Source organism: Melospiza melodia, chromosome 10 (assembly GCF_035770615.1).
Source record: "Melospiza melodia melodia isolate bMelMel2 chromosome 10, bMelMel2.pri, whole genome shotgun sequence".
NCBI classification, from domain to species: domain Eukaryota; kingdom Metazoa; phylum Chordata; class Aves; order Passeriformes; family Passerellidae; genus Melospiza; species Melospiza melodia.
Genome location: NC_086203.1, coordinates 28,793,175 through 28,814,578, shown reverse-complemented (window position 1 = coordinate 28,814,578; position 21,404 = coordinate 28,793,175). Strand labels below are relative to the sequence as shown.

Genomic DNA, 21,404 nt, shown 5'->3' with positions numbered 1-21,404 from the left:
GAGATTTTTCTCCCTGTGGGGATAGCAAACAGAAGGTGCATCATTAGAGGTGCACACACAGCTGGAAAGCTGAGGAGGGAACTCAAATTGGTGCAAATGGGGGGAAAAAGAGAGAAAATGCCAAGGAATGCAAATGCTGTGCTGAACAGTTCGCCTCTAAAATGACTTTCAGGGAGGCAACATTTTCTGCCCCAGTGAATGCTCTGTAAATGGAGATTTTTGACAAGTGCTCCTGGAAGGCTCCTTCTAAACCCAGCCCTTCTGCAGGAACTGTTTGTCCATGAAGTTCTGCAAAGAGTGGAAAATCAGCAAAGTGAGGCGCTGGAGGTGTAGGAAAACTCAGCAGCATGGACTCCTCCCTTTGGCATCCTCAGGAATTTTATGCAGCACAGCAATTTGGATCATTAAAATTTAGATTTGTTCTAACTGCACATCAAATGCTCAAAACAATGCCTGGAAATTTGATGTGCAACTGCTGGGCTGCTCTTTTTTACCAAGAATTCACTCCAGCAGGTTTCCCATCTCATTAATATCTAAAATATCAGAATATAACTTGTCACGAGACATCCTCCAGATGATTTTACCTCTCTGAAAATGAACTGCTTTAGTTAATTTAAATGGTCACCTGCCCCACCAAAATTACTGAGGGTTGTTCCAGTCCACCAAACCAGCTGGGGGCAATTCCCACCACAAGATCTACTTTTAATAATCCCTGAGGCTGCCACTGAGCAGCGCAAGCGACCCTGATTCCTTCACACCCTCTGGAGCATGGGAGGGCACAGATATTCCAAAAAAAGCACTGAAATTGTGAATATTTAGGAAAGCAGAGCCAGGTTTACCAGCTGGAGGGGTCGCATAGCGCAGGGATGGTTTGCTGGGCTGGCTCCTGCCCACAGCGTTGACGGACACCACGCGGAACTGGTAATTCACGTATGGGGACAGGGGCAGCAGGGCTGTGGTGTCATTCCCTGGCACTCTGATGAGCTCCTGCCACATCTCCGGCTCCCAGTGGTTCTCTTCAAACTCTATAATTGACTCTGAGCGGGGAAAAGGACAAAAAACAAGATTAAAAATCCAACTTAGTGTGAAAGGCCTGGGGTGGAAATGAACTTGCAACTAACGAACTGTCATAGTTAAAGTGATTAAATTTGGCCATCAGCAAGGTTTGTGACAACCAGGACATGCCAGAATTTTAAACTGCCCTAAAAAGTTATGCTGGAAACCCCTTCCTACCATTCACAGGGCTGTTATGGCTGGCCCCAGCTTTCCAGGAGAGTCGGACGCTCCGGTTTTGGTTTTCCGAGAGCTGGAGATCTTCTGGTGGGTCAGGAACATCTGAGAAAGAAAGGAGAAGTGTCAGGAGCACAGCAAGGTATTTCTGTTTGTCCTGGCATCTTCTAAAGGGTTGGAACAGCACAGTCAGTGAAGATGGTGGTGAAATTCCTCCTGATTTCAAGATGGGCAGGTTGTGTAAAGTGGAAATTGCTTGGAAAGGTCCTGAATCTTCAGGTGCTGATTTTTGCCTTAAACACAAAATCCTTCTGGAATTCAGCACCCTCTACCCACAATATTGTGCTTGCACCAACAATTTTTTTTTCCAAATCAACCCCAAGATCTGCTTAGTCATTAACAGGCACTGACCCTGCTCTAGGCAGGTCCAGCATCACTTGAATTTACCCTGAGAAAAATCAGAGTGGGAGAAGGAGCCTCAGCTCTGGCAGTTACTGAACTTTGCCTTAGAGGGTGTGAGGGAAAGGAGAATGTTCAATATCCCAGCCATGGGATCTGCATTAAAGGGCAACTGGGAAATTCACTACCTGCCAGCTCAAATAATGCTGTCCCAACTAAACTTTTGACTGATGATATTATTTCTTACAGAAAAACCAGTGATTTCCACCATCACCACTGTCTTTGTCATTCTGTAAAAAATTCACTGCGTTCTTACTGATTTTTTTAAATTACAATACTGAGTTTTTATCTCAGGATACATCAAGAAGTTAAAAAGTTTATGTTTGGATTTTTTTTTCTTTTCTTTTTATTTCTTTCTCTATTTCTCTTTTAGCTGGGAAAATATCAGGAAAGCACAGTTTAATCTGCAGGCATGTTGCTGCTCTATCCTCGGAGTACAGCTGGTTAAAATTCAATATATTAATTTAAAGATAGCGATGGTGCGTCTTAAATATTCTCACCCCTCTACCTGATCATTAAACACCTAACAAATACTTAGAATTATTCTAATTGAGTATTTATTTTACTCTCAGTTGCCCCTAATCTGATGTCTCTATCTAGTTCTTCAGGCAGCCCACCAGTTCTTGATCACAAAAACCTGAATTTTTCACTTGGAAAATAAAAGAAATTGTTAATTCACCAAGACCTTTCTCATATGCAATAAACAAGGGAAAAGAGCACAAAACTGTTTTTCTTCTTCTGCAAAGCACCTTTATAAAAAGGAATAAAATGCTTTATGAAATTTTCATCAGTGAAGTAACGAATCATCTACAAACATTTTGAATTATACAGCACTGAAGGACACAGCACCATAAATAATGTGCACAGCATCTTCCTAATTTACTATTTACTGAAAAATATCACTCCTTTAAAGTGGAAAAACATCTTGAAGGGCAGATTGACTTATTTCTTGCTGCAATCACTGCCAGCAATAAACACAAATGTAAAATGAAGCAAAAATAAATGTAATTAAAATGATGCAAAGCTGTCAGAAAATCATAAAACCACAGAATGGTCTGGGTTGGAAAGAACCTTGAAGATTATCCAATTCTGGCCCTCTGCCACGGGTAGGGACACCATCACCTAGACCAGGCTGGCTGAAATTGTGACCACAAAGCAGAATTTTGGCTGCTGCCCTTGGGTGCAATGGGTGCACAGCACTCCACAAGTTCATCCTCTTAATTCCAAGGGTCCTTCAGGGAGGGATGCAGGTGGTGAGGATGCTCTCAGAAAGCCAAGCTTCTGACCACGGGGAGAAGGCTCTTCCCTTTGTCCCTGGACAATCATTCATGCTCAGTTCACAGATAGAATTAATTCCTTTGAGGTGCTTAACCAGCACTGATCTTCTGAGGAGCTGCACATCCAAATATTGGCCTGATGGCCTCCAAAACCAGTCCAGTTCTTGTGAAGGACTGGCCAAGGACTTCAAAGCAATAGCAGAACAATTCTTAGAATGCTCTCACACCTTCCAGCCTGGGCAACTCCTGCAGCCTCTGAGCTGAGGCAAAAATGCTGCCTCACCTTGCTACAGCAAAGATGAAAATTAATCAAGTTTGTGTCAGCATCCCCATTCCCAGAGATAAGGGACAGCACAGCTGAGCTTAAGGAGTGAGAGGCTCTGTGAAATTGGGTTATTGAGGCTCTGTGAAAGGAAGCAAAGAAGTGCTGCAGTGGCAATTCCTGCTGCAAGGAGTTGCAGCAGGAAAATCGACCTTACCCAGAACAATCAGCTGTGCCTCTGCCTCAGCAGTGTCCAGGGCAGTGCTGGCCACACACTTGTAAACTCCCTGATCCTCCAGGAGAACACTGGATATGAACAGGGTATCCCTGTCCAGAATTATCCTGCAAGAAAAAAAAAAAAAGAAACATAATAAGGATGAGAAAAATAAGTAAGATGAGTATGACACACAATGTTGTTCTCTGAAAAATTGTTCATAATAGAACTTGGCACGGGGCACTCTCATCAAATAGCTGCACACTGGGCCTGCTACATTAAAATGTAATTGTGGCTCTGCCCTACACTGTGCTGAGGAGTATTATTTGTATTTTGTGGCAATTTAGCCTCTGTGGCTGGAGGCTGGCCTGTCAATCCTGCTCTGAAAAGAAGCGCTGGATGAGCGTCTGGGCCATAGGACTTTGGCATGTCATTAATGAGACAAATACATGGGGTTTGTGATGGAATTTTTGCAAGACTGAGGGAAACTGAGCATTCCCAAGGCACTTGTGTCATGTCTAAAGCAGCAGGGAAACTGCCAAGAATCCAAGGCCATGGGCTCCATGGCAAGCATGGAGTTTCCATGGCACTGCCTCACCATCCTACAAGGGCCCAGCGGGATTTTCAGCCTGTCCATATTTAGGGAATCATCTCTCTCCTATGGTAATTAATAAAGACATCTGATTTCCCCCTGTGGGACCTCGCTATGGAATAAAGGCTGAGCTCCAGCCCCCTGAGGTCAATGGAAATCCAAAAATAGGGCAAAATTCAGCCTGCAAATCCTAAACTCACATGGAGGAAAGATTCATATCAGAATCCCTGAAACTTGTTAACCATCACATTGCAAAGACTTTGTTTCGGCTAAATAAGTGCAAACTACAAGAAAATACTGGTTCCACTGAAGTGCAGAAACAACCTGCACTGGGGTCAGGGTTGTGTTTTTGTATTGGGCCAACATTTATATTATACATAAAAATACAGATATGTATTATGTCTGTATATTTATATATATATATATATGTATATATTAATATATATTAATATATATATTAATATATATACATATGTATATATATTAATATATAACTTTATATTCGGCTATGATGATACCAGAGTTAATAAACCCAAACCCATTTGGCTCAAAACTCACATTGCTGCATTTATATTCAGAAGTGTGTAAAATGCAGATCTACTCACGTAGCACATGGAGAATTCTTTGCAGACATAAATTTGCATTTCAAGCTATTAAGGCTCATGTTTAATGAAACTCCAGCTCCAGCACCATGCCAGATTATCCAGCTGAGATCAAGAACAGCCTTGTTCCTTCCCCACTCACCTGCCACCTTCTGTGCTGTTGACTGGCAGCTCAGCTCCATCCTTCCTCCAGGATAATTTAAAACTGTGTTTCAAGTGGGAATCATACTCAGCCTGGCATTTCAATAAAATGGAATGTGATTTCAGCACTCGGGGGTTCTTCGGAGTAACAACAAGTTTTGTAGCATCTGATTGATCACAGAAAAACACTTTGATTAGGTGAGAGAGGGGCTATTACATCAAATTTTCACCAAGCACTTCATCTACGCAAATCAACCTCAGGAGCAACAACCATGTCCTTTTTTTTGTCATATATACACAAACATTTCAAATGAAAGATGGTGGGGTTTGAAATAGATATTTGCCAAGATTTCTTTTTTTTTTATCTTGAAACATTTTTCTTATCTTCAAACATTTTTTTATCTTGAAACATTTTTTAGTTCACTCCAAACCAAAGAGCTCCAGAAAAAAAATCCTCAAAAAAAAAGGTACAGGTGAAAATCCTTGTTAGCAACTTGTCATGAAATGGATGATAAAAAAAGAAAAGGCTTGAATATGATTTTTATGTCTAATTGCCATTTGAAATAAGCTTTGGCAATGATCCAAGAAAAATTACAAGCATATTAAAGTCAAGTGAGAAAAAATTATTGCAATCAAGTTTGTTCTTTTAATTGACTATAATCTGAATGCAGAAACAGATGAATAAGTAAGAAGAAAGCGTTTAGCTGAATTTATTTCTGCAGTGAAATGTTGCTCTGTGACAATTTCATTGTACATTTTCATGTTTATTAGCACTGTAAAATTCCCAAAGCCAAGGGAGTGGGTGGAAATGGAACACAATGAGTGAGCTTTTTCCTCAAGTTTGTCACAGCAAACCTACATCAGAGAGCTTTGCTAATTGAGTATTTAAGGGTTTTGTTTTCTTTATTGGCAAGCCCTAAATCCTAAGTAAATTTGTAGCAAACCCACTAAATGCCACCTGTGTACCCAACAGGAGCTGCCCACTGCCATCACACCCTCCAGGGAAAAACCCCCCTGCCAACCAACCACACAAATCCCTTAAAGCAGAGCTGCAGCACCAGGGACGTATCTCAAATTTATAAGTAAACACATCTGAGGATTTTTATTTGCTCTGTTTAAAAATATTTATCAACAAACAGGCAAAAACCCAGTGCAAAATCCTTCAAACAGCAGCAACCTGCAACGTGTTTGGTGGGAGTTCATCCAGTTTTTGGGATGTGCCTTCTGATCAACAAATGGGAAGGGATTTTAGGGAAGGGAATCCCACAGCTGAGGGAGAACCTGGAGCACATCTGGACCCCACAAAGCCCAGGAACACAGGGTCAGCCAAGAGCCTACCCTGACTATAACAGGGCAGTGAAAAAAAGGAGGGGAAATCCTTTCAATATAATCTGTAAATACAAATTTTTGGTGGCTTGTGCAGCTTCTGCAAGCATCCAGAAGAAAATGAGCACTATGCGAGAGCATGGAGAAATCCAGCTGAAAAGTTAAAGGCTACACATATACGAGACCTGTGGATAATTTCAGGTTGTAATATCCAGAGAATTCCTGAAGTCCCAGAATAAATCTGTACCCTGGACTGAATATTCACTACTTCCCGATAAACTACAGACATAAAATCTTAGCAGCTATGAAAGTTTTTGTTCTTTTCTCACCTCTTATATCCAGATTAGCAGTGATTGCTCTTTTCCCCACAGAATTGGCAGCCCAGCAGGCGTAGGACCCCGAATCCTCCTTGTTTGTGTTCCTGATCTCCAGGGTGCCGTTCTTGTTCACCTCGTAGCGAAACGTTGAAAGGGGCTCTATGCTGTCATCCTTAGTCCTAAAGGTGATGAAAACAGGCCTGGGTTACTGCAGGAACTGTCAGTTCATGGTTAGGGGTTATTGCAGGGGAATTCCGGGACTCAGCTTTGCCACTGAGCAATTAAAGTCAGGATTAGTGAGATACAACATGCACAGGCAGCAAATCATAAAGTTTTACACATCAAACCCACAGGGACAGAGTCTAGAAAGTTCTCTAAAATGCTCTGTCTTTAATCTGTAGCTGCCACCTGCAACTTTATTGCACCTATCATCTGCTGTGACAATCCTGTGATTTCCAACCCTATGGATGCATGTCCAGGTAAATGTGTTCTGTAAGTCACTGCACTTCCACCTCAATAGTGTGTCCAAACTTGAAGGGTTGTCAGCAAACCCTTCAAGTTTAAACTGGCGAAGCTGCAGCAGTATTTGGCTATAAACAGCATCGTTTTGTTTAATGTATGACCTGGCATTTGTCTCAAACATATATTGAGGACTTCCAGGAACTCTTTTTCTCCAAACCAGTTCTTAAGAATTCTCAAAAGCACATTTCAACAGAGAGAATTTACATTATATACAGTTTCATTGCAAATTTCTATTCTTAACTCCATAGAAATTATAATTAGCAGACTTTACAAACGTGGGGAAGCCTGCAGAAACTTGTTTCACATGAAAAAAACCCATTTCCCAGTATTTTACCATCTGACATCTGCTGCAGGTGAGGCAAAGATGTCACAGTGCAGGAAGGCGCTGTAACCCACGACTGTGGCGTAGTTTTCCTCATCTGGGGTCAGTATCAGGGGGGCAATATCTGCAGGAGAGAATTCAGGGTGAGCAGCACTGCATTTCAGAACCAAGGATATAAATATTGGCCCTGCATCCTGCCCTTTTCCAGCAAGGGTGAGAGACTGAGGTGTTTAATGGGAATTTCACAGCTGTTTGGAAGAGTTGCACTGAGCAGCTGAGCTCTCAGAACCTTCACTGACAGATAACCTGGGTTTCCTGCTGGACATGGCAGAAATTGAAACATCTAGAAGAGAAAATAGACCCAGTTCTGCTGCCTCTAGAGATGTCTTTTATTAAATAAATTCCCCTCACTCCCTTTCTTCAAAGAACAGACTGAGCATCACAACTGAAATCAAAGATTAAAAGTACACTTAACTCAAAACCAGCATTGTGGCCACAATTCAGTCCCCAGTGGGTTCACTGTTTTTGAATTAAAGTTTTTGAGCCCAACCACAACCACATTTTTAAAATATATCAAAACTCAGGAGTGCCTGTGCTAAGCACATCACACTGCCCATGATAAAACCTGTTGCAAAAATCTGGATAACATTTCTAAAAATCTGGGGCCAGTCCAAAGGAATCATGAGATGCCCATGACCATCCAAAGAAACTATGGAACCCAAAGGAATCATGAAGAGCCCAAAAGAACTATGAGATGCCCATGACTAGTCAATGAAACCATGGAACCCAAAGGAATCATGAGGAGCCCAAAGGAACCATGAGATTCCCATGACCAGCCAAAGAAACCATGGAGCCCAAAGGAACTGTGAGGAGCCCAAAGGAAACATGAGAACCTAAAGGAACCATGAGATGCCCATGACCAGCCAAAGAAACTGTGGCACTCAAGAAACCATGAGGAACCCAAAGGAACCATGAGATGCCCATGACCAGCCAATGAAACCATGGAACACAAAGGAACCATTGAGATACCCATGATCAGCCAAAGAAACTATGGAACATAGTTTCTCGGTTCTCGGTTCCTTTGGGTTTCTCATGGTTCTAAAGGGACCACGAGGAACCCAAAGGACCCATCAGATGCCCACCAACAGTAAATGAAACCATGGAACCCAAGGAAACCACGAGGAACCCAAAGGAACCATGAGGAAACCAACAGAACTATGAGGAACCCAAAGGAACTATGAGGAACCCAAAGGAACCATGAGATGCCCATGACCAGCCAATGAAACCATGGAACCCAAAGGGCCCATGAGGTGGTGAGAAGCCTCAGGCTGCTGTGAGGATTCAGCTGGGCTGTGGATGTGCCCTCTGGGAGGGGACAGCCCGGGGCACTCACTGAGCACATTGACGTTGGCGCTGGCCAGGATGGTGCCATGCTTGTTGGTGGCCTCGCACTGGAACACGGCGCTGTCCTGCAGCTGCAGGTTGGTCAGGCTGATCTCCCTGGTGGAGATTCTCCCTCGGAAGGTCCTGCCTGGAAAACACCAGATTGTGTCAGCAGATGGAGGAGCACTGTGACTGGGGAGCTCCCAGGTTCTCCTCACCGCTTGGAAGGCAAAGGAAAGAACATCTTGAGGTTCCAACCAAGACTGTGCCCAAGAGCTGTGAGTTCCAGGGCTCAGCCTTTGCCAGCAGTCCCATGGCCTGAGGGAAGTGCTCCAGAGCACCAAATTCCAGTAATTTCGCCACAGAGACTTTTTGAAATTATAATATTGCCACACCAGTGCTCCCCAGCCACCTGGGCTTACTCAGAAGCACAAAGGAGCCCTCAAGCTGTCCCAGATCCCCAAAAGATGGGAGAGTTACTGGGCACCTCAAAGGTACCACAGCTACACATGTGCAACATTCACCACCACCCTCTTCAAGCATCCTATTTAAATATTAGTTTATTTAAGTAAATAAACAATTCATATCTAAAGAGGTGCCAAACCAGATATCATTTTGTGTGTTGGGACTTGTGGGTCCCCTCAAACTGGGTGATACAGAGGCACACAATCACCATCACATTTTCTTAAAAATCCCTTTGCCAGGATTCTTCTCCTGGGAAGCTGAGAAGCCTCAGAGAAGAATGAAAACAATAATTATCTCATTTGCTTCTCCTGTTTTTTTGCTGCTTTGGAATGTGGCTTGGACATTGTTTACCCACAGGTGATTGTTTGATTGGTTTCATATGGATTCTTTTGACTTAATGACCAATCACTGTCAGGCTGTGTCGGACTCTGAGGAGAGAGTCACAAGTTTTTAATTATCATTCTTTGTGGCCTTCTGGCTGTATCCTTTCTCTATTCTTTGGTATAGTTTTAGTATAGTTTTAGTATAGGAATAGAATAGAATGGAATGGAATGGAATGGAATAGAATAGAATAGAATAGATACCATATAATATAATATAATATAATATAATATAATATAATATAATATAATATAATATAATATAATATAATATAATATAATATAATATAATATATTTAATATAATTATTAAAATGAATACAATATAATATAATATTGAACATATAATATAATAATAAATTAGCCTTCTAAGAACATGGAGTCAGATTCATCACTTCGTTCCTGCCACGAGAGATCCCAAAAATTCCCGAGCACAGCCAAGCTGGGCAGGGCCTGGAGGGCAGCCTGGCCCCTGCACCTACCATCGATGGGCCTCCCGTTGAGCTTCCACTGGATGCTGGGCTCGGGGTTCCCGATGGCCTCGCACAGCAGCACCAGGTTTGTCCCCACGCTGTAGACCCCACCCTCGGGCTTCTTCAGCCACTGGGGAGGCTCTGGGGAAAGAGACAGAGCAGGGATCAGTTAATGCTTTTTGGGGCTGCCTAAGAACAGAGGCTAAACTAAATTAAAGGAATAAAAAGCTGTGATATTTATTAAAGGATCTTCAGGTACATTTAGGGCAGCCCCATAGGCTGCACCCAAAAATGGATGATGGGTCAGGGTTTGCACACTTTTATAAGTTTAGTCCATTTGCATATTGGGGTTCATCTTCCAATTCCAGCTCCAGGCAATGAAGTCATTCACCTCAAGTTTGCTGCCCCCAACTCACTTTTGTTCCCATCTCTGGGCCTGAGGCAGTGAGGTGTCCTTGATTGCCAGGCCTGCAGAGGAATTGTTGTGTCTGCCCCAAATGGGAAAGCAGCAGCTCCCACTGAGTGTGGGGTTTGGAGTTACACACTAAAGAACTGCACGGTTCCAAAAAGATGGAAAATGGAAAATCTGAAATCCTGAGCACCACAGTCTCAGCCCCTCTGCTGTTGCTGGGATTCTCCAGGAGATGGCAAACGCCACCAACACTTCCCAGCCGCTGCTCACAGCCCATCCATCAATGGCTGAGCTGCATTCCTCGTGTTTCCCGTGTAAAGGAAAGGGGAAACTGGCATCAGCACCCGCCAGGGCTGTCCTGCAGGCTGGGTGGGTGCCAGGCAGGGTGGAGGAACGGGCAGTGCCCATCCAAGTGGGAAATGGATGGGCACAGGGAGGGAATGGTTCAGCATTTCTTCAAGGACCCTCAGATGTGAGTGTGATCTATGAATTAAGGTGAGGCTATTTCAACAAGACAAGGTGGGAACATCCATCCAGTTCAAATTCCCCTCCCTAGGCAGGAGCAAGTGGCTCCCATCACCTTCCCTGGGAGCTGACAGAGCTCCAGGACAGCAGTGATCCACCTTTGATCCACCTGCCCCTCTCCCTGGGCTGAGGAAATGCACCATCACCTCCATTTGCTGTTTTTCCATGCTGTACTCAGAGCAGAGGCTGATCCATACCACATTTAGGAATGGTAAAATGATTTCTCATGGCTGGAGATGAGTGGTTTGGGTGCCCACACGGTGGTGGTAGAGGAGCAGCCATGTGCGGCTGCATTCCCCATGTTCCGGGGAAGCTCTGGGAAAACTCAGCTCTGCAGAGCAACCCCTGAGCATCAGGTACCCAAACCTCGTGTGGAACAGACATCCATAATGAGGGAAGGGAAATGAAGGGGAGAAAACGGGAATTTATCTCATAAATGCTTAATTCTGACTGAACGCAGGTCCCACAGCTTTGAATTCATCATTTCCCCTTGAAAAGCACCAAACTTTGAGATTTTAACACCAGACCTGACACTGCCTCTTCTGCAAGTGCTGGGAGAATCACTGGGCCTCTTTCCCTGTTAAAAAGGTGAGGTAATGTAGGGAAAACCTGAGGATTCATTAGTTAATGCTCATAAAAGGCTTTGAAGATTAACAGAGCTGTTGCCTGGGAATACAGCAACAGACGTTATCAGTGAGATATGCTAAAGCAAAACATCACTGCTCACATTCACACAGATATTTTTAAAAAAACCAACCCTAAAGTGAGGTGCATTTCCACACCCAGAACAGCAGTCCCACAGGAGAGCACCCAGGAATGGTTTAATTAATATATAAAGACTGAAGTGAAATTCAAACCACTAAAGCTTATTTAAAATGATAAAATCATCCCACTTCCTTCACACAGCAGGGATTTTTCGACCAACATCCTCACTCAGTGCTTCTTCCCATCCCACAGTGACATGACCACATCTGTTCATCTTCCTGGTATTTGGCTCCAGGGAAAAGCTCTGCAAATACCAGAATATTTTGGTTTTGCAGCTCTTTTTTCTTCTCTCCCATATACACCATGGTTTCACCAGGAAAAGATGAGCCAAAGGCATGGAGGTGAAAAGGTTTGTAGCAGTCCTGATTAAATTGCCGGTGTGGAATTTTCCCTCTAAATCTGCCACAAACTTAGACAGGATATTTCCTTGGTTTGGAGACAACAGGCACAGGCTGAATAAAAACCACCTGAAGGATCCCTGCCTATCTCCATCTGTGCCCACACCCTGGAGCTGCGAGCTGATATTTGATGTCACTGCTCTCCTTTCTCAATTCTGGCATTGCTGTGGGTGTTTCAAGCAACTGAAGAAGCTGTGAAGTCAGAGGCAATGAGATTTTGCCAGGTGTGAAATGCAATTTTACAGAAAGGCTGAAGAACCTCTTTTCCACGTGGCAGATGTGCTATAGCACCTAAAGTATACAAAATATACACATATTTTTAGCCACTACAAAATCCAGGGGTTGGATAATCAAATAGTTCATCTGGAATGGCAAATATTTCACTGCATCATTTATTCTTCCGGGTAAGAATTATCAATTTGTTTTTACGGACTGATTTATGTCTTTATGGAAATACTGACAGATCCAGAAATGAAAAGGATCTAAAATGGGCATTTCCAACAGAATCCAAAATACCCACAAAGGATCCAAACATTCCCCTCAGACTCTCCCATGAGTAGAACAAATTTGGGACATCTAACCAGCCTCTGCCTTGCTGCAGTTTAACTCTCCCCTGTTTTCCATCACCCCTAGGGAACTTGGTGGAGAATCTTCCATTCCTCTCAAGGCTCTTGTGCATTCCCCAGGTCTAATTTCTCATAAATTAAAGATATCTCTATTTTTTCCCCCAAATGCCATGATTTTGAGCCCTGTGACCACCCCTGCTGCCTTTTCCTGACCTTTCCTGAAGAAGGTGAAGTTGTAAACCTGCTTACTTCAGGTGAGACCATCTCAGTTCCCAGCAGTCTCTTACAACAACACTTTTCCTTCTATTTCCCAGGATGACTTTTTCCTTTTCTGCCAGACCAACACTTCCCAGAGATGTTCCTCCTGCCATGCAGAGGATTCTCCCAATTCTCCCGAGCAGGCATTTCCCAGCCTGTGCTGATGAGGCCAACCAGGGCTGCCTGGTGAGAATTGCTCTGTGCTTACCGAACCCATCCTTTCTCTCCCACACCACTTTCCCAATTTGTCACTTCAAATCCTCCTCCCAAAGGTTGGGAATCCACCCCACCCCAGGCCAGCAGCAGCTGCTGATGCCACCTTGGGCTCTGCATCCCTGTTGGAGCAATTTTCCAGTGAAACAGAAAGCTTGAGCCTGATTAAAACACCCAGTTCTGCTTCCCATTAATTTAATCTCTTTTCTTTTTCTCTGGCTGAGTAATAAAAGTATTATGAGACATAACTGCAAAGGCCCTTAGCTATTACATTATTACTATAATTAATCATTATATTGTAACAATTATTTCTATTAAACCCCACCTAGAAGCCTCAGTCGAGATCAAAGTAACTTTAGATCATTATGATCCTGCAAGGTTTGCAGGTTATATGTTCATTTTCTGTTGGGTTTGGTGAACTACAAACCACAACCAAATAAACACCTGAAGTCAAAACAATTTGTGGGCTTGCTTTGCTGTTTTTTTAAAAATAATTCTCATTTTAATAACAACAGTGGGGTTTTTGTGTCTGCTCAGGTATTCCAGGCTACATCCTCCCTTGCAAAGAGAGATTAAAATGCTCAAACAGTCAAACAATTTGCTTGCTGAATATTTTCATATGCTTGGTAATGATTGCCTGAATCTTTGCCCTCAGACTCAGTAGGATTAGGAAATGGGCTGCATGCAAATATCATTAAAACTGGTATTTAGAAGGGTGGGCTGGTTTGAGATCCTCAAATACCAGAAAGTAGAGCAGAAAACATGGCACAGCGACAGAAAAATCCTGATTTACACCCCAGCACTCCACCGAGGATGGCTGCAGGTTAATTACACATTAATTTTTCTTCCATATTTAATTTTCATCTCCCTGCGTGCATCCTGTGAGAGGAACCTGTCGGGTGTGAGGAGCCCAAGAGCAGCAGCAGCTCCCTGAAGCCTCCTGAAATGAATGCTCAGGATGTGCCCTTGGTGTGCTCACAGGAGCTGCTGCAGGAGGGATGAACGTGTCCATCCCTGATTGATGACAGCCACCTTTGCTGCTCAGCAGCTGCAGAACACAGCAGGGCTGGGGCTCAGGTTTACCTTGATGCCTTGCATGTGAGGTGGCTCCTAATAGAAAGAATCCCTGCTGCTGACAGGAGCCACCTTTAATTGCACAAATGGATTTAATACCAATTGGAAAAGGATTTTTTACATTGCAATGGCTGGAGTGGGGTTATTTCCTTCTTTTCCCTTTTTCTAAGTTCTTATTTGTTAATAAGCAAAAATAACAATTTGTCAGGAAGTTTTCCTTCCTCTGGAAACTGTGGGAGAAGAAGGTCAACATTCTAAACTGCAAAATTAATGTTATTTCCCTGGTATTTTAGTTTTTGCAGCTCCTGCAATTTCTTTGAAGGAAATCGATTTGTATTTTGCAGCCGAGAAAATCATCGCCAGATTGTTAAAATATTCTGCTACAGCAGAGATGCTCCAAACCATCTGGAAGGATTTCTAGGAGTCAGCACTTCCCTTCCACCCCAGCTGAGAACTTGCCATGCCCTGGGATCCTCCTCTGCCACAATCCCAGCAAGGGCAAGAGGAGTGCAAGGGACAAGGCTGGGCTGGGGGAATGGAGAGGATTCAACAGCCACTGGGAGAAAATACAGAGCAGGGAGCTCAAAGTGCTCCTCTCCCACCAGAAATTGGGTGACCACAGAGGGATGAGGAGCTCTGATGAAAATGAAGCCCTTGGAAGGTTAACAGGGTAAAACTGCCAGGCATTTGTTCTATTTTTTAAGTGCTGAGCAGAGGTTGGAGCGTTTTTCATCAGGCAAATGTTTTCAGCAAGTTTTTCAGCTGAGCCTCAGGGCTCTCAGTTTGTAGATATTTGTGGGCAGAAAAAATGGAAGGGAGAGTTCTTGATTCTGCAACAACTCCTCAGAGCTCTGCTGGCTCCTAGGAAAGGGCATCTCCACCTGATGCACACCTCAGGGCTTGGGGAGGAGGAGAAGGGAAAAAGAAGCCTTGGGTACTCACTGAGGTGACAAAAAGGATCATGTTTCCATTTTTTAACTGCTAAAAAATAGTAGAAAGCATCTTTTTTTTACATTGTTTCACAGGTTTTGTGATACTTTTCAGGGATTCCAGAAAACGCTCTCCACTGACATTGTGCCTGTACAAAAATCACAGCAAGGGAACAGGTGAAGGATGCGAGGGGTGATACCTTGTCTGCTCACTGAATTTTCACAGATCTCCCTAAGAGCCCACTTTTGGTGGAAACCAAAGAAAGGGACTTGAGCTAAATGTCTCTCTGATCCAGCGCAGCATAGCCATTTTCACAGTTTTTAAGAGCAAAAAGAATATTTAGATCTTCCTTCTGACCTTCAGCTTAGTACAAGACATTGCATCAACCTCTCTGCTTGACTCCCTCCCATCTTTAGATTATTGAACTTGCTCACATTTTTTATATGTTTTTTATAATTTTATATTGTTCCCTGCTTTTTAAGGCCTTCATGGTTCAGGGGGGAAAAAACCCAAAAAGCACTATTTAAATTTTTTTGTTGCTGTTGTTTTAGAGGTGCTACTTTGTGCAAACCTTCCCAAATTCAAAAGGCTGGCATCAATTTGTGGAGTTGCTCATATTAACAAAGATCCTCCTTCACCTCCCTTTTCCCACCTTTTAGTCCCAAAACAATAATTTTAGTGAAGAGTACTGAGCACCTTCCACATGCACATGGAACTCGTGCTTGGCGCTGCCCATGGGGTTGCTGGCCGTGCACTCGTACTTCCCCTCATCAGCTGCTGTCACTTGCTCAATCTTCAGGGTCTTGCCAAAATTCTCTGTCTCTGGCTCATCCTTGGGCATGTTTCCTGTCACCTTGACCCAGCTGAGATGAGGAGTTGGGCTGAGAACAAAGGAAGGAAAAGAAGATTTTGAGTTGAACACAAGAAGCTGCTGTGATGCTTCGCGTGGCAGAGCTGCTGTTCCCACCCAGGGTTTGGGAGGTGCTTTTAGGGGATTTTGAGCTTTTAAAGCTTTGAAAACTCTGGGGCTACCTAAGGGTTACACTATACAGCTGCTCTGCTGCTCCTTGTTCTGCACAACCCCTGTGAGTGGGATTTCACCAGGGCAAAGCTGCGTTCCTTGGATGTGCCTTGGCATGGACAGTGGGAAAGGAGCTCATCCCCTCCTGCCCCTAAAGGGCACCTGAGGACAGCCAGGAGGGCCAGAATCCATTGAAATGCCTCTTAGGAGGTGGCTGAAATGCTCTTCCCATCCCTAGAAAGGGCCAGAAGTGTCACAGAATCGGGGACAGACGTGGTTGGTGACCCCAACACTCACAGGACACACAGACACAGCACCAGAGCCGCTCCTCCTGTGCCCATCTGTGCCCGTGGCTCCATGCCCAGGTACCCAGAAATTCTGCTGTTCCACCAGCCCTGCAAATACCCCGTTATTCCCTCCCAGAGCCCTCATGCCACTCTTGTCCCAAAGCCAGCTCCCAGGCCATGCCCTCCTGACACTGCCACTGCTCAGGGTATAAATCTTTAAAAAGTGACAGATTGGAAATGTCCCGAATTCCCTATTTTGCAGTTGGGTGCCCCTGAGCTGAGTTCCTTGAAATCCACTTCCATGGTCTGTGGACATTTGGCAGGGTGGATTGGCAGAGATGTAGGCAAAGCTGAGTGTTTTTCTGCTGAAAATGGGAATTTCAGCAAAGAAAAATAACATTTTATTCTAAGAGTTGGCATTTCTGAAGGATTTCAATGAAAAGGTGTTCTTGGTGATAAGACAAAGAAGTACTTTGTGTTCTTTCAAAAGTGACTGCTTAAAAAGCCACCTTTTTGTTAAAAAAATTAATTTTTAAAGAGTTCCCTGGAAAATTTAGAGTGAAACAAAAATATTTCTTTCTTTTTACCTTTTTCCAAAGGGACAGAAAGACTTTTTTGGCTTTCTCTTCTTGTATCAGATATTCATGCTTGCACATCAAAATTCATATTTGATTATGCCCAAGGTGATTTCCCTATTAAAATCCCTTGAAAACCTTCTAAAATCAGAGCTGTGGCTTTGGGGGTTGGTGGGGAGTGAATTAGACAAGGAAATGTTGCAACAGGGAAGCAAAACTCACTGCAGATACCTGGAGTGAATCCAACAGAGACAAGTCATTCACCTCCTTTCAGGAATGCCAACTCCACTCCTTGCCAGCTTCCACCAGCAATGCCCTTTCAAGCCCACATGGAAAAAACAAAATGCCCCAAACATGTGCAGGCAGATAAATATCCTGACTTTGGAATTTTATGGAGGGAAGAGAATTGCAGAGCCTTTAATGGGAATTATCTGGGTGTGAAGCAGAGCCTGCAGCTCCACGTCCAGCACCAGGGGATGGTGATTTAAAGCTCTGCTCCACACAAAGCCCTGTCCCAGCCAAACCAGAGGGACTCTGCTCTCACTGGGGATTCAGGGGGTGCACAGATTCTCTGCTTTTGTGCTGGCAGCTCAAATTCTGCAGTGACAGGCACAGGGCACAAACTGGGACATGGGAAGAGCAAAGCAGGGCTCGGGGCTGAGTGAGCTGGAGGTGCAGCAGCAGCCCTGAGAAGGGAATCACAGCTCCTTGTCAGGGGGGAACTCAACATTTATTTCCCAATCCCTTTCCTCATTTTGGCCTGTGTTATTTACAAGGAATTTGTTGGATTAAGTGATACATTATAAGCTTTTCTTAGCTTATTGGTTTTTAGCACATTATGTTATAAATGTTTTAAAGCTAATCATCTAAAATTACCCTTTGTTGGTCCTACTACAATGCATCTTTCATAGTTCTATTTCTCTAAAATATTTAGTCTTATTTACAAAATCACCTTTTAAAACTTATTTCTAGCTCCATTTCTCTCTCAACAATGTGTGTCTTACTCTATAATATTTTTAAATCAGCATTTCTTAGCTCAAAATTTGTATACAAATAGATACTGTATGAACTTTTTTTCAAGTTTAAGACAAGAACTGGTCTACAAGTCTTTAAGACTTCTCTACAAATTAATTTCCCACAAAAATTGTCCTTTATGATTTCCCATCATAAAGCAGCTATTTTAACCCTTCCCTCTTTTCCCTTGCTGAAGGGACTCAGCAAAGTAAAGAGAGATTATTTAAAAGAGCCTGGAGTGACAGGACAAAGGGGAATGGCTGCAAACTGAGATAAGGTTTAGAGGGGATTTAGAGGGGCTTTTAGGAAAAACTCTGCCCTGTGAAGTAGCTGGGGCTGCCCCTGGATCCCTGGAAGTGCCCACGGTTTGAGGTTTGCCCTCTGCTGCTGGATTGGTCAGGATCACACTTACACAGCTGGTACTGCTTCACTGTATTGATTCCTTAAAGGATGTCTTGTGTAATATCACTCAAGAACTTTGTTTTTAAAAAACTGAGATCTTACACCTGGAAAATCTTAAATTTTGAAGCAAAACTGAATTGGCAAAACCAGACAAAAACCATTACAGGTTGTGAACAAAAGCACTGAAGCTGATGCTGACATTATTTAGTTTCTGACATCTCAGAAGTAGCACTACTGAAAAAAAAATCAGTTTTTAAAATAGGAAAATTAAAAATAAATCCATACTTACCACCTTATGGTTTTAATTACTTGTTTACAAGTTACAGCAATAACCAACTCACTACTGTTGCCTGCACTCTGTGCTGCTTTACAGGTGCAGAAAGCTTTGCACAGGAGTTGCATTTAAAACTGTTGCATAATTTGTAATATCCCTTTTTCTTTGCTCATTTCTCCCTCCAAAGGTGATTAAGTTTGTGCAGCATTTTCATTACTCACAGCCCTTCAGCAATGCACTCGAGGAGCAGGACACCTCCCTTGATGACAGTGACTGATGAGCTACTGCCAGCAGATTCAGGAGGGATCAGCAGTTTGGGCTTCCTCTCCTTGATAAAATTTGCTGAAAGATAAAATAAAGCAGAAGTTAGGTGGGAAATCTCAGATATTCTTCAATAATGCCACAAATATCACTGCTGGCAGGTTTCTGACAGCCATTTGTGTGCTTTCTTTTTTACTTATCTACTCTGAGGCTAATCCAGAGCCCTGATAACAGTCAGAAGGGAGGTGCAGTGATATCAACATGCAGCAGTGCTGGGAAAACCCTTTTCCTACAGTTTTATATCCAATTTTCCAAGCACTGGCCCTTCCTATCACCCTTCTGATCCTCCCAATTCCTGATCTTCAGGTCCACACCTCCTTTCTTAGCACCTTTCTTCTGCACTGGCTCCATCATCTTTTAAACCTCAGGTGAAACCTCACCTTTCCTGACTTGAGCATCCCACAGAATTGCCCCTCCTGCTCCAATTATTAAATCTACAATAATAGAGATACAATTTGTAAGGGAGACTGTAAAAATAATAAAACAAGATTGAGCTGCACTTGATTCCAACAGCCCATTTGTTCCAGCCTGCCAAACAAGGGTTTTAGGATGAAAAATGCAGGGTTCAGTGGCTGCCCAGTTATCACTATCATAACAATTAGCACACTGATGAATCAGTCCCCAAATGGTGCTAGTTCTTTAAAAAATAGCCAGTTATGGATGGTTTGGTAAAAGACCACATAGATCTCCCTGAACCATTTTCTCATTTTTAATTTTAATTTCCCCTTGCTTGGTATCTGTGCAGATCTGTGTCACAAGAGCCCTGAGTGCAGCAGGACACGTTGGTGCCTCTGGACACTCTCACACATTTCCCATCTGCCCTCCACCTCCTGCTGCCAAAGGCAGCCAGGCTCCTTCCCAGCACGAGTTCAGACATCCCTTGGAGGGAAAAACTGCTCCTGGTGGGCAGCCACAGTGCACAAACCCTGCCTGTGCTGCTCCAGGGCTCAGCTCCACGGGCAAAGTCAGGGCAGTGAGGAGAGCTCTGAGTTATCCATCCCAAAACACTCCAGGATAACCTCCTTTTCAGAAACCTCACTGCTTGGCAAAAAAAAAAATCTCCTAGAGGAGGTTAAAATTGGGCATAAAAAAAAATACTCTTAAAAGGTATTTAACCAAAGAAATGAAGAGCCAAGAGCTGCAGAGTCTTAATTTCGTGTATTTGAAACAAAAGAAAGCAGGAGGAGAATTGCTCTGAGTTATCCATCCCAAAACACTCCAGGATAACCTCCTTTTCAGAAACCACACTGCTTGGCAAAAAAAAAAAATGTATAGGAGGCTGAAATTGGGCATTAAAAAGAAAAAAAAAAAAGGACTCTTAAAAGGTATTTAACCAAAGAAATGAAGAATTAAGCACTACAGAGCCTAAATTTCATGTATTTGAAACAAAAGGAAGCAGGAGGAGAACTGCAGGAATGGGCACCTGCTGCCTGCAGGGTATTTCCAGGATCTGCTCCACAGAGAGGGGCAGGCAGAGCAGTGGGAGTGGGAATGCACAGGATGAGAAGGGCTTTGCTGCAGTGTCACCTGTGCTGGTGGCACACAGGGCACCACAGAGACAGAGCCAGCTCCTATCTAGTAATGGTGATGGGGACAGCCACCACAGGGCACCAGACTCCATAAATCCACACCCTGAGCTCATCCTGGAGCAATGCAGCCCCAGGCTGACCCCTGGGACGTGAATTCATGGTGTCAAACCTTGGCTGTCTCATCCCAGAGCTCTTTTAACAGCCAGAAAAAGATTTGGAGCATCCAGCTCTGGCTCCTGCTCTGAATTGATAACATGAGAAACCCTGAACATCAATGTCCTCACTTCCACCCCCTCACAGAGCTCCTTTCTCAAGTCAAAAACCCTGCCTTTTTCATTAAAAGCCCAGCAGATTGCTCTCAGAAACTACAAGATGAGCCAATTGTGCTCCCTGGACTGCTTAAATCCACCCCATCACAATCAAGAGGCTTTTGTGATGTGTTTTTTGAGCAGCTCCCATTTCACCTCAGATGGTGGAGTCTCAGTTCAAAGGCTAAAAACAGATGGATTCAACTCACCCTTAGTAACAGCAGCGTTAGGTGAGCCTGAGTCATTAGCATGCTTTACTGAAATAAATAAAAATGACAACCAAACAAACATGCAGGGTTGAGACAGAATCAAAAGAAACCATAAATCAACCAAAACAAAACCATGCCCCTCCCCACCCCCCAATTTCCGCCCCAAAAGAAAGAAAGAATGAAAAATATAAAAGAAAGCAACAGATGAGCAACAGAGTTTTGAAAATGCAATGAAAATGCTTTAAAGATTTGTGTTATTCTGAAAAATACATCATGGGTGATATAGTCAGCATTTCAACCTTGCTATGTACAGTAATAAAAATCATTAAGAATCCAGAAAGAGAAATGTTATAAAATGT

At 43.4% G+C, this 21,404-nt stretch overlaps 1 protein-coding gene across 7 annotated transcripts in view; it reads right to left on the bottom strand.

The window, feature by feature from the left end:
- CHL1 (cell adhesion molecule L1 like) overlaps window positions 1-21,404 on the bottom strand; it is a 129,059-nt gene that overhangs the window by 21,556 nt on the left and 86,099 nt on the right. For 6 of the 7 annotated variants that reach the window (XM_063165034.1, XM_063165033.1, XM_063165038.1 and 3 more), the window contains 11 exons: window positions 21,046-21,093; window positions 18,900-19,020; window positions 15,802-15,986; window positions 9,974-10,105; window positions 8,658-8,795; window positions 7,277-7,388; window positions 6,433-6,599; window positions 4,779-4,944; window positions 3,446-3,570; window positions 1,234-1,335; window positions 840-1,037 (listed from right to left, as the gene is read on the bottom strand). In XM_063165034.1, coding sequence (XP_063021104.1) covers window positions 840-1,037; window positions 1,234-1,335; window positions 3,446-3,570; window positions 4,779-4,944; window positions 6,433-6,599; window positions 7,277-7,388; window positions 8,658-8,795; window positions 9,974-10,105; window positions 15,802-15,986; window positions 18,900-19,020; window positions 21,046-21,093 — 1,494 coding nt within the window. The remainder of the gene's footprint in view (window positions 1-839; window positions 1,038-1,233; window positions 1,336-3,445; window positions 3,571-4,778; window positions 4,945-6,432; window positions 6,600-7,276; window positions 7,389-8,657; window positions 8,796-9,973; window positions 10,106-15,801; window positions 15,987-18,899; window positions 19,021-21,045; window positions 21,094-21,404) is intronic. The other variant, XM_063165037.1, reaches the window with a different exon arrangement.